This window comes from Rhinoderma darwinii, chromosome 5 (assembly GCF_050947455.1).
Source record: "Rhinoderma darwinii isolate aRhiDar2 chromosome 5, aRhiDar2.hap1, whole genome shotgun sequence".
Classification (NCBI taxonomy): Eukaryota; Metazoa; Chordata; class Amphibia; order Anura; family Rhinodermatidae; genus Rhinoderma; species Rhinoderma darwinii.
The window spans coordinates 179,266,876-179,280,594 of NC_134691.1; the positions used below are offsets into that span (position 1 = coordinate 179,266,876).

At 41.2% G+C, this 13,719-nt stretch overlaps 1 protein-coding gene across 6 annotated transcripts in view; it reads left to right on the plus strand.

Annotated features, from left to right (window-relative positions):
- OTULIN (OTU deubiquitinase with linear linkage specificity) overlaps positions 1-13,366 on the plus strand; it is a 28,444-nt gene extending 15,078 nt beyond the window's left edge. For all 6 annotated transcript variants that reach the window (XM_075826757.1, XM_075826753.1, XM_075826756.1 and 3 more), the window contains 4 exons: positions 3,050-3,190; positions 6,685-6,804; positions 10,743-11,009; positions 11,275-13,366. In XM_075826757.1, the coding sequence (XP_075682872.1) occupies positions 3,050-3,190; positions 6,685-6,804; positions 10,743-11,009; positions 11,275-11,466 (720 nt within the window). In that variant the 3' untranslated portion in view covers positions 11,467-13,366. The remainder of the gene's footprint in view (positions 1-3,049; positions 3,191-6,684; positions 6,805-10,742; positions 11,010-11,274) is intronic.
- Positions 13,367-13,719: the final 353 nt, after the last annotated feature.

The window sequence follows — 13,719 nt, forward strand, 5'->3', positions numbered from 1 at the left end:
TAACACCTGCTTATCTGTTATCTGATTGCTTTTTGCTTCTGCTTTTTTAAGCCACAACTATGATCAGTCATTGTAGCTTAGCTGCATTTTCTATGTGGAGTTTAAGGTAGCCTTAGATCCAACTCCTGTCTTCTCATTAAGATTTCTGCTCTCACTTCCCATGCTTTACACTACAGCTCTGCTTGGTCAGATTGCTGCAAGCTATCCAAAATATCAGTGTTCAGTTCCAGGAAGTCCGTTCGTAGAACAGGAAAGAAAACTACAAGCAACTGAATCACTAAATGAGCATCAAAATGAGGGACCCTGGAGTGCATCTCACAGTCCAATGTGTCCCCTTTACACACAACAGTCCATTTGGACAGTTAGGTTAAAAACAGGGAAGCAAGGGTGTTTTTCTCAACTTAAAATATAGCAAACTAAAGGTTATGAGGCTTTTTTATTCAACTTTTGCTTAGCAAAGTACACGCTTCACATAATTTTTAATGGTCTTCAGGTATATTAAATATCTGTTTTCAAGTTGATGTAGAAAATTTATTATATAAAAGCCACACGCCTGAGTCATTAGGCCACACACACACACTATATAATCCATTTAAACCGTTCAGCCATAACGTTAAAAGCACCTGCCTAATATTGTGTAGGTCCCCCTCGTGTCAACAGAACAGCTCTGACCTGACAAGGTATGGACTGTATATGACCTCTGAACGTGTCCTGTGGTAACTGCCACCAAGATGTTGGCATCGGATTACTTAGAAAAAATAGGAGGAAGCCTCCAGCTCACCAAATCCTGCGTCTTGACCAGACACTTCGCACGGATCCCCGCGACGGCCCACTGTGAAATAGCATAAAAGAAATCGCGCCGTGTCGGGGTAAAAAGGATACGTAGATCCCACTTTTATTGTTGTGAAAAAGATATATAAAAATTGAGACGCAGTCTCAGGATGGTTGGTAGTGCGGGCAAATGCCCGAGCCTACGCGTTTCGAGCACAAGCAGTGCTCTTATTCATGGCAAGAAATGTGATCGGATTACTTACTCTTGTAAGTTGTGAGGTGGCGCCTCCATGGATCGAACTTGTTTTTCCAGCACATCCCACTGGTGGTCAATTTGATTGAGATCTGGGAATTTAAAGACCAATTCAACACCTTGAACACTTCGTCATGTCCCCAAACCATTTCTGAACAATTTTTGCAGTGTGGCAAGGTCATTATCTTGCTGAAAGAGGCCACTGCCATCGGGGAATACTGTTACCATGAAGGGGTGAACTTGTTCTGCAACAATGTTTAGATGGGCGGTACATGTCAAAGTAACATCCACATGAATGCCATGACCCAATTTTTCCCAGCAGAACATTGCCCAGAGCGTCACACTTCCTCCGCTGGCTTCCCTCCCATAATGCGTCCTGGTGCCATCTCTTCCCCAGGTAAGAGACGCACGTGCACCCGGCCATCCACTTGATGTAAAAGAAAACCTTCTTCCGTTGCCCATGGTCCAGTTCTGATGCCCATTATAGGCGCTTTCAGCAGTGGACCAGTCAGCATGGGATCTCTGACTGGTTTGCGCTTACGCAGCTGACGCCTTATATATCACAACGAGCAATAACTTTTTCAGCAATTTGTAATACAGTTGCTCTTCTGGGGAATTGGAGCAAACGGGCTAGACTTCTATAATGACGGGGTAGGGAGACAGACAGGGAAGCCCTAATCTCAGTCCCTGCCTACTTGCACAGCCCGTCCTAGGCGACGGCGTACACCTGGGCGACGGTCCCTACGCTCAATAAGTGAACGACAGACAAACAGACAAGGGTACACAGAAGCTAAGGGAAATGGGACAGTTGCCCACGGCAACACTGTGAGCAACAAGAGTAGTGAACGAGCCGAGTCAAACCAGGAGTGTACGAGGTACCAAACGCAGAGCAGGAGAGCAGTCAGTAAAGCCAGGGTCAATTTGAAGCAGAGGTCAATAGTACTAGCAGGAGCAGCAGAGCCAGGAAACCAGACAGAATCACAGGCAAAGGAAGAGCAGGAAATTAAGATATAAATAGACAGTGGGCAGGAGCTAGCTCCGTCTGGCCAGGCTGTGATAGGTTCTCCCACTCCTCAGCCTACCAGCCTGAGTGGTAGCAGATCGAGTCACTCTATCAGACCTAGGAGCAGATGCAGACTGATTAACCACGGGCTTCGATACAGAAGCTGGGTCTGGCAGATCCTTTACACCTTCGCTTCCCATGCGCATCAATAAGCCTTGGGTGCTTATGACCTTCTCACCCTTTGTCCTTCCTTGGAACACTTTTGGTAGGTACTAACTACTACATACCAGCAACACCCCACAAAACCTGCCATTTTGAGATTCTGTGACCCAGTCGTCTAGTCATCACAATTTGGCCCTTATCAAAGTTGCTCAGATCCATACACTTGACCATTTTTCCGGCTTCCAACACATCAACGTAAAGAACTGACAAGTCACTTGCTGCCTAATATATCCCACCCCTGACAGGCGCCATTGTAACTAGGTAATCAATGTTATTCACTTCACCTGCCAGTGGGTTTAATGTTGTGGTTGAATGGTGTAAAATATCATCAACTGTGTGGCGTTTATAATGTCCTCTATAGTGCGTTGACTGTATAATAACATCAGCTGTTGTCCATATTTAACAGCGCCAGCTGTAGTACACACTGTAACAGTGACACATCAGAAGACGTTATTGGTTGAGTGTCACTGGAAATCTTTTACTATGCCCGAAAAGTTCTGATGTATGCATTGCCACGGCCCATTAGTAATTGCGGGAAGCAGGGATCCCAGACTCCATTGAAACGAAGATGATTTGGCATGGACTTTTTATGTCCAATTACTGTTTTTGTTTTGTGCAGTTCTGTAGGCAATTCTTACTCAAAGTATATTTTCCAATAAAGTTTCTTTGCTTATTATACCTTTTAATGTCAAGAAGAGTTAGGCATATGTTTTCTTCAGCCTTATACCGTCTTTACATTGTGGTTTTTGTTTTTTATGCACTACACTTAAATACTGTATATTTGTGACTTGCTCTTGCAGGGTTATGAAGAAGTGTCTCACTTTTTCGGTTCCATAAGACGTGTAAGGGGAGATAATTATTGTGCCTTAAGAGCTACCTTATTCCAGTGCCTTAGTCAGATGACAAAGCTTCCACAGTGGATGGATGAGGATCTTACTCAAGTATGTATTGTATTGTTGGTGAAGAATAAATGGATAATGCTTTCGTAAGTCACCCGCGTACTCTGTTCAGATTTGGGAACGTGTAGGCTGGACAGGTGATGAAGTCAGAAGATAGCCATATAATTATACAGATTTTCGAAGATTTTGTATGTTCTGTTTAGGAAATAAATAAAAAAAAGGAAGATTACATCACTTGCATAGCTCTGTCAAAGCAAATATCCTTAAAATACTTAAAGGGGTTATCTGGGAAGTGAAACATTTTTAGTAGAGGCTGCAAATGTAGCCAATAAACCAAAAAAGCAATACTTACCTATCCTTGCCGCTGGCGATCAATCCCTCAGGCTCCGGTGGCAGTCCTGGTGGATGTTTACATGCACGTAGCATGTGATCGCTGCAGCCAGTCAGACGGCTCAGTGGCCATATGTTGTATTTCTGGCGTTATGCCAGAATTACTATTCGCTCCACTGAGCTCTCTGATTGGCTGCAGCTTTTACATGATACTTGCATGTAAACAGCCACCTGGACTGCCGACGGAGGTACAGCACTGGATCGCTAGGGGCAAGGAAAGGTAAGTATAACTTTTTTGGTTTATTTCAATTGCAGCCCCTAAAAAAAATGTCACTTCCCGGATAAGCCCTTTAAACATCACAAGGAGCGATAGCACACACGCGTGAACGCCGCTTCATTCAAAATCCTCCTCATTGCATTCGTGCCACCAATGATCATACATTTATCACCTATCCCGTGCTTAGTGGGTACAACCCCTTTGTGCCTGAGAGATGACTCCTAATGAAGGATCTCACTATCCGCTTAACATGCCCAAGAAGGACATTTGACAATAGTTGTCTGAACATGGCCAGCCCCAGTGAATGTCCATTTTTGAATACCATTTAGTTTTTTTCATCTAAATTGATTCAAAACTCTGTGCTGATTTTATTTTTTAATATACCTTGACAGTGGTCAGAGCTTCCCTTTTTTATTTTTTTTTAATATATATATATATATAACTACAAATCCCCTACCTAGGCATTGATTCAAAATATAACGTTCCAGTGCCTGCGTATAAAAATTAAGTATGCAGTAAGCTCCAAAGCTCCCACTAGTGGCAGCTGCAGGTACGTAGAACATGTTTTTAACAAGAATTCAGAATAAGATAAGTAAGCTATTCTCGTATCAGATGCTTATGGCATATCCACAGAATATGCCATAAATGTCTGATAGTTGTGAGTCCCAGCCCACATCTCACATCACGCATGTGGCTCTATCCGTAATGTGGACACACATGCATGCAGCTCTCTCCGAAATGTTCTATCGGACTTTCAAAACAGTCGAGCAACGCTCCGTGATCCCCGTTCATATATAGCATATCCTGTGGATATGTCAATTATGTCTGCGATGTGAGATGGGAATAAGGCTATATTCACATTTGCGCTCTGTTTTTCAATGTTTTGCTTTTTCAAAAGATGGCAACACTATTATCGTGGAAGGGGTGGATTATAATATGGAAAAAAATTGGCAATGTTTTTGATGATTTTTTTTTATTATTTACAAGTGTAGCTTTTTAATAAACTTGATTTCAAATAGTTTTTTGTGCCCTTTTGAATTTGGAATTCATCTGGGAAAATAGAATGTACTAGAACATCGACCCTTTCTTTTGTCCATTCAGCCCAGTAATTCCAAGCATTCAGCCCACATTTTTTCTGTTTTCATTGTCTACGATTTATTTGTTTAGTGCTGTTCGAGAGATGTGATTTCTACATTCATATATTGAAATCTTGAAAGACTATGCTATCAACACAGTAACACTAGCATGTAAACATGTAAATCCCTAAGATTTTTTTTTTTTTCTAAGGAAGTTACCAATAAATGTTTTTTATATATATATATATATCTCAAAATAGAAAACCGCAGCACTCACAAAACGAGGATGTCTGGGTCGATTATTTTTATTTTTTTTTAACATTAATGGCATTTTAGTTACTGGGCCAGACCCATCAACGTGACTTGTTTGATTGACATGCAGTTCAACAAAATTTGTTGGAATACCCCTTTAAGAGATGCCCTTCTCACCAGGCACTGCACTTCTGTTATTGGCTGTTTACAGTACTACAAGCTTAGAAGTGCCAGCCAGTTTAACCATATGTTCCATACTGTATGCATACTGGTCAAACATTACATGTTTTGTTGGTGGAGAAAGGACTGAAAAGTACTGTAGACCTTTTAATAGTTGAGGTTTTGTACCATTTTATTAAAACACAATATGTTTGCATGAGGCACGACAGGCATATTGTATGCAAATTACCTGTGAAGAGTCATCTAGGCGGAGCCACAATGCTAAAGAGTCTGGCAGTCCAGTCCCTAAACATGCCCTGCCTGTCTTGTAATAACATAGCACATCCAGTATATAAATGGGCATCTTTGTAAACCTTTGCATGTTAGGTATTACAGCATGGTGGCAGTTTAGGAAGCTGAAAAGTCATGGCAAGTTCCCTTTTTAATGATGATTTTTATAGAATTGCTAAACTATTTTTAAAGTTCCCCATCAGCACATCCGTGGAATTTTCCGTAGATCGACATTTCCTCTGTGCGCTGGTGGTTAAACTGTCATAGATTGTTTTTCAGCATCCACATCAATGTCCGTATCCTTCTTACTGCCGTTAAAGTCAGAAAGACTGTACTTAGGACTTTTAAAAAATAACTGCAGCAACCAAATTGTCATACACATAGAGGACACCAGATGGCAGTATGCACACTGTTTGTACTGTATCTACATACGTATCTATGTTACTGTTTGACTGCCAAGAAACATGCAGTATCCACCCGGGAATATAATTGTAAGGTTGTTCTGCTAAACCAATGTGGTAGTTCTTGTACTAATAGGCTCGATCTGTGATCAGCACCGCGCCGGAGACCCAGGGAACCAAATTGTAGTACAATGTATGTGAGAACGTTTTGGCGCTTTCTGGTTCTTTATTTTCGCCTGCTTTTTTACTAGGCTGAAATTGTAATATCACTCACGGTAATATTTAGGACGGAAGACATTTCACGAACTGACTTGTTGCAATGGTGACCTATTACAGTACCACGCCGGAGCGATTTTTGGTAGTGAGATAAATAGCTCCAGCCTGATGCATTCCTATGGACAGTGATTTATCGCTCACTACAAAACCAAAGTCTGGCCCCAGCCTAAGAGAATACCGACGGAACCCTTACTCAACAGTGACAAACGGAAACCTTTAGTAATGTTTCTGTCTCTATTTATATCAATGGTGAGGGAAACGGAAGCTCAAGATTGCGTTTGCCCTTCTGTTGAGGGGTTAACCCGACGGAACCCCTCAATGAAAGGGAAACTGTGATGTGAACAGGCGCTAAGATGCTTATTCCTTACTTTCCTGACCGGAACTTTGTGTTTTGTGAAGTTGTAAAATAAGTTGTTTGGTTGGATTCAGAGGAATAATTACAGTACATTTCTGAAACCTGTATTTTATTCATAGTTGCCCGAAAAGCTTGTTAAAAAATACGAGTGGATCAAACTGTGGAGATTCTGGCATTCGCATGGAAGCAAAAAAACATGGGTGCAGATAAAGGAGTCCTTGGAGCTGTTTAAGAAAAAGGTGAATGCATTGTATATTCAGGGCTGTGTCCGCGAATGCGCAAAAAATCCTTCAATTATTCACTCCGGCTACACTGGTAATAACGGTTTACCAAATCGCAGCTACATTTGTAATATGTTTATTTTCCATATAAATGCTTTAGTTACCACATACAGATTCGGTTCTCTTCACAGTACATTTGACGACAGTCGCTGTATCCTGCAGTTGTATACATCACCTATTCACTATCATACCAGAAAAAATATATATACTGCCCGCTATACTTTATTATTTTTTTGTGTGCGATCCCCTTCGGTTTGAAAATTAAGTAAAACAAAAAGGTATATTGATGTAGTCCGCTAGAAGGACACGCTATAGGCCCATTATACCCTATGCACATGTTTGAGGTATAAGTTGGGGGTACGTAAGAATACCCAGAACCTCTTTGCCCTCCTTTAACCGCTCCCAATATAGAAAATGCCGGTGTTCCCTCAGTTCTCTGCAGACGTAGGCCTAATCCACACGTCCATAAGGGTTTTTACTGTCCGCAAATATGGATCCGCAAATACGGATGCACTTCCGTAGGTGTCCGCAATTGCTGTAGCGCCCATAGACTTCTATGGGCGAGTCCGTCCCGTAATTGCGGACAAGAATTGGACATGTTGTATATTTTGCAGATCATTTTTATGGCCCGGACACACCCGTACATATACAGAAAGGTGTCCGTGGCCTATAGAAATGAATGGGTCTGCAATTTTATCCTCAATTACGGACATAAACGATGGTTTATACTGATGTAAAGCCCAGCAGCAGATTGCTGCAGCCTGTATTAGCGGTGCGTCGACAAACTACAGGCTACTGTAAATTACTACCTGGGTACTTCAAACTCCCTAAGACTGTGTACTATAACCCGACATTCGGTGGTTTTGGGTATTCCTAGTTCTGATTTATAAAGAAATGTCTTAAAACTGTATTCACCTTTAAATAGCTGATCCAGTAACACTGATGTCCATTGATTAATAGTGACTTATTTTTTTTATTTTTTTTGCAATATACAGTTGTAGCACAATTTTAATTTTCATTTTTATTTTTTAAATATATGTTAATACTATTCCCATATTAGACAGTAAAGATATTTTAGCAAAGAGAACGTCTGGATTTATCTTGCATTTTGGCTTCACTAATCTGCTTTGAAACGTCACCGTAATGGATTTGTCAATAGCCGGCTGCTATGAGTCTTGTTGAGTGTTTCTTTTTTCAGATGTATAAATTATGAGCATGACGTCTGTAAAGCTACCTTGAATGCTGCGGATTTCACCACTTCTTTGTGGAAAAGTGTGAGCAGTGAATATCTAGAACAGAATGAGCATGTGCAAAATGTTCAGCAGCATGTGGATGAGATTTGTTCAAATTTCATCCACGTGGCTGGCACTGCAATCTGCATCATTTCTGTCCCGTATCAATCCACTCATAGACAGGTTTTTACTTCTCCTTTCAAAGGTCCAGGAATACACTATAAGTAATTGGGAGATAAAGGGTCACATTGTTTTGAAGGTAAATACAGACCCAATACCTAAAAAGAAACATTAGGCCTCATGTCTATTTTTATGTTTTTCAGTGCAAATTAGAAGATGAATTCTGAACGCTGTAATTGTGGTCTTGTGTGTTAACTAATCCGAGAAATTCCAAAATTGTCATACATAAGTAAATTAGTAATTAAAATGCCAAATTCTAGTTTCTTGTCAGTACCATGTTGGCCCACATTTACTAATGCTGTCTAATATTTAGACAGTGGCAATCAGACCAGTCAATCCGAAGATGCACCAAATTTATTACACTGTGGAATGCTGTGTGCTGATTTGGGCACATCTTCGTTGACCTGTTAGACGCTGTTCTCTTTCTTATACCACCTTTTGATTTGGCTTATTTTGTGCCAGATTTTTTGCGCAGTTCAACCACATCCAAAATGCCAAATTTGACAAAAATGTGGTGCAATTTTTGACACATTCTAGACCCAGACCAGTGGTGATTCCCCATAAGGCTGTTTAGGGCAGGGGACCGAGGCCATCCAAAGAATAAAAGCACATTGTCACAAAACGTAACAAAAGGGTTTTGTGTATGGGTGCACATAGAGGGGTGTTTCCAGTTGCCCGGAAACCCCCCTGTGACCAGGACCAGAAGGCCTTTACATACTATGGGACTTAATTGTATTAATTGACAGCACTGTCGAGGCAAGGGAATCATTGGTTCCCTTCTCAGCCATTCTGCACTTTTTTGTGATGCAGGCGGTTCAATGACGTCATCGCATCACTCCGCTGGAGCAGGCCTGGTTAAAGAGATCAGGACTGAATCACTGGAGGATAGCACGGTGTGGGAACGTGGACAGATGAGTGTGGCACTATCTACAGGGGTGCTGTGTGTGGCACTATCTACACTGGTTTTTACGCTGCCAGTAGTGGTCAGCACATATCCACTAGCCTAGTTCTTTTATTACAGCTTGTAATATAAAGGGCTAGGCTGGTGGATAAGTGTATAGCACTACCCGTATCGTAAAAATGAGATGGGAGCATGGCGAACATAACCTAGTTCGAAAAGCATGCATTTGGAAAACCCCTTTAAAGAACATGCGTTTGTCCCTGGTCCTGCAAAAAGGACCTGCAGACATAAACAAGAGAGTAGACCAGCAAGACTCCATAGAAAAAAGTGTGAGCTGCTATGTAAGTTTGAGGTCTGGTCTAGGGACTGTATTTAGGGGGTCTGGCCTGGGGTCTGTATTTTAAGGGGTTTGGGGTATGTATTAGTTTAGGTTGTTGCCCGAGGTCGTTTAAGGCGTCAATTCAGGGGTCTGTATTTGTTTAGGGGGTCTGGTCTGGGGACTATAAGAGTTTAGAAGGTCTGGGATGTGTATGTATTCTAGGGTCTGGTCTGAGGTCTGAATTAATCTATGGACCTTGGGTCTGAATTTGCTTAGGGGTCTGGTCTGGGATGTGGAACAATTTTTGGGAGTTGGTGTCTGAATTTTTCTGTTGCTATAGAGGCTGAAAATAGCTGCAGAAGCGAGAGACAAAGAGGTCTCTGAAGGAAATTCTGCAGTGGTCAGGAGAAGTCGCCAAAGTTGTTTGTGTCTATAAGGAAAGAGAACGACTCCCATCAGAAAAGATGTCACCTGTGAGTCACTGGATTTAGAGAGAATCTGTCACCTCTCTTGACATGTCTGTTATAGGAAATCCTTATATTCCACAAAAAGTATGTGTAGTCAAATGGGTGTTACCATTCCCATTGTCAGAATTGTTACTGTTACTGTTTCCATAAGTCCCATAGAAGTGAATAGCAGTTACGCTACTTCCATAACTGCCATTTACTACTATGGGAGTTACGGAAACCGCGTAGTTCAGCGAGCTATGCTGTTTTCTTCTAATATGGTCGGAAATCACAAGCGTCAGCGGGAACACAGAAGGCTAGAACGGGTTTTAAGGGTCCCCATTCTAGAGATAGAGATGGGACCCACATCTCTCACTTTTATGGCATATCCCGTGGATATGTCCTAAATGTCCCTGATGTGAAAACCCCTTTAACTAGTTTCTATTTTGTGAGATATCTGTCAGATGTATTTAAAGTTAGAAAAATGCTAATTTTCCAAATTTTCTCTAGATTTTAGTGTTTTTCACAACTAAACACTGAATATATCTACCAAATTGTATCACTAACATAAAGTCCAATGTATCACGAGAAAACCGTCTCAGAATCGTTTGGATAGGTGAAAGCATCGGGAATGCAAATGCACATAAACATGGTGTTACTTCATTTCTAAAGTACGCACGGTCGCCAGAAATAATGCTTTGTATTTTTTTCTGGCCTTACAAACTTTCTCTCATCGTAGCTATCCAATATGAGTCTTACCATAAAGACTATAATACATATTGATGTGTTTATTTATTTGTGCATCTCTTTTTATCCAGTGGTCCGAATTGAGTGAACTAAAGATCCCAGACGAGAAACGAGCTGCTTGTGATGAGATCTTTCAGAATGAAGAGGAGTACTGCTTGTATGAGGCAGTGAAGTTCTTGATGCTGAAAACTGCTATTGACTTATTTAATGCCAACGAAGATGGCAAGGAAGTACCAGTGTTCTCATGGCTACTATTTGCTAGAAACACATCTAATAATCCTCGGGAGTTTATGAAGAATCACTTAAATCACGTGGGGCACTCCGGAGGACTGGAGCAGGTATGTTCATACACCTAGTAGTCACCTTGTGGGATTTTACATGCCAATCTTTGCCCATCGCTGGGAAGTGCTTCAAACAATTCATAGAACCCCTTGGTTGGCACTTTATGGCTTCAATTCAATTGTGTCCTGTATACAAAGCAATAATCAGTTGGACCCATAGGAGGGAGCAATTCATGTGAAGTCGTGCCTTGTCAAGTGCCTGTTGCAGTATTCCCAAAGACCCTATAAAATATCTCAATAATTTTTTGTTTTTCATTTTTAGGTTGAAATGTTTCTCCTTGGATATGCGTTGCATCACACCATCAAAGTATATAGATTATATAAATATGGAACGGATGAATTTATTACCCACTATCCCGATGACCAGGCTGACTGGCCCGTGGTAACCCTTATAACTGAAGACGATCGACATTACAATGTTCCAGTAGGAGTATGTGAAGAGACAAGTTTATGAACATTAACCCCTATGCTTAAGGCAGTGAATAGACTGGGATTTAGATTTGTACTTTAGATATAGAGCACATATGCTATCCCATATCTGAGAATATTGCAGACTTATTTCTGCGTTCTTAGCCACATGATGAAGCTGGACATTTTGAACCTGAGGTGCTCGGGATGTTTTCTTTGAATTGAAATGTAGAACAGCAAAATTTCATTAGTGGAGGTTGTTACAAGGTTATGGGCAAATGCTTTGCATTCTGGGTACTTTTCATAATTCGTGAATAGGTCTGCAGCTAGAGAAAACATTGTGAATGTTCTTTCAGTATAGTGGAAACAGTGCATGTTTGGGCTTTTTTTGTGTTTTTTTTTGTTTTTTTTTAACAATAAAGATTGTTTTCCTTTAATTATTAAAGGGCTATCAAAAGTAAAATTAATGTTGCTTTCCAGAAAGTGGCTTGCCTGCGGCACACGAACTTGGCTGTACAGAGTTCATTATAAGCATGGTATGACCTGGTTAAGAGTAAAAATAGGTGCGTTAGATTAGACAAATCATAAGTCTCAAAAGTGTGCGTGCATATGTAGCGGCCTAAATGCAGCCACCGTGCGGTTTTACCACAAATCACTGCGGATTTCAAATCATTATTAATGTCTGCACGGCGTTAATAATTCTTTGAAAATCTTGCCGATTTGCAGTAAAAAGGCATGTAGACTCCGTATTCAGCCGGAGAGTGGCCGCTATGTGAGTCCATACCCTCAGCAGCAATGTGTTGTATGTCAGAACAAGGACTGCAGCAATGTGTAACAAAAGTGAAATACTTTGAACAACATAGTAACAGACGGACATCGTATTTCATTTTATAACAAAGTTTTCATATGGTCAATGAAGTTCTGCCTAAAGACAGAAACTGCACTAGATAGAAGGCTAATCCTAAAAAAAAAATAATGGGTCTGCCTTAAAGGGAACCTGTCACCAGCATTTCACCTATTAAACCAGCAATATCTGGTGGAAGTGGGTGAAAAATACTTTTTATGTAACCTATAATTATCTTCTTAGTCGGCTCTGTATCTTTAGTATTCCATTTTTTAGTGTTCCTGTGTCGTATTCTAATGAGCATAAAAGTCATATCTTCATTCCTCAAGCCTTTCCAAGTTAACTGACCGCTCCTCGCCACCTCCCCGCGGGACACATGAAATCCCACGCTTGCGCATCGACGTTCTGGTGCATGCGCACATTGGGACACCATAGGGGTACATGCGCAGTAACTAAATTTGAGGCCCGGACCAAGCAGGGAAGGGCGTCGGACCATGCATGACGGGCACATGCGTACAATCTCAGACAAAATTTCGGCATTCCGGAGCAGGCCATTTTTCAGCGATAGGCTGGGCATGGGAAGAGGCAAAGAACGAAACTACCGGATTATTACCATAAAAGGCGCAAAATGTTTGCAGACCGTTATTTACGGTCGGGGGGAGGAGTTTAGGAGAGGGGATAACGGCAATGAACTTTTGACTGCAGCGGCCAGCGAGGGGTGAAATGTTAGTGACCGGTTCCCTTTAATAACACTGACCTGAATATGGTGTTATGTTAAAAAATGTTTTTGCATGCAAATCAACCTACAGTGGACTATAAGAGGACATAATGGGCGATGTATTAAAATTATGGCCCAGAAAATAAGTGATTTTTCCATAGAAAATGAAAGCAGCAATTTGATATGCTAACGTGCCCTGGAAATTGAGAGCTGGAATCTTCTTACTATGGTCAACAGTCTGCACAAGTTTTATAAATGAGGCCCAGTTAAGTCAGGCTGAAGCAGCTAGGAAGTCTGCCACCCAATGTCCAGGCGTCTGATGCCTGCCTTACAATGAAATTGAAATGAAATCGCCAATGAATAAAGTTTGCATTATTTGAGTAACATTTGTTTCTTTTTATATTTTATATCATAGAATCCACAGAACATCTGCTTTTTTTATTAGTTGTGAAAGACGTTATAGATGTTACAAGAGATGTAATTATTGTAACTCTAAGGGTATGTGCCGGCGTTGCAGATATTCGGTTCTGATTCCGCATTTAAAATCCATGCCGACTTAGGCCCTATTCACACGACAGGGATTCCCGGCCATGCAATGGCAGTTTTTTTGAACGTCGGTCGCAGTAGGAACAATAGACCCCAAATGGTACTATTCACACGGCCGATTTTTTTAAACCGGGCCGTCAAAAAAATGGTGCATGCCCTATTTTCGACAGCAAACCAAAATATGAGCAATC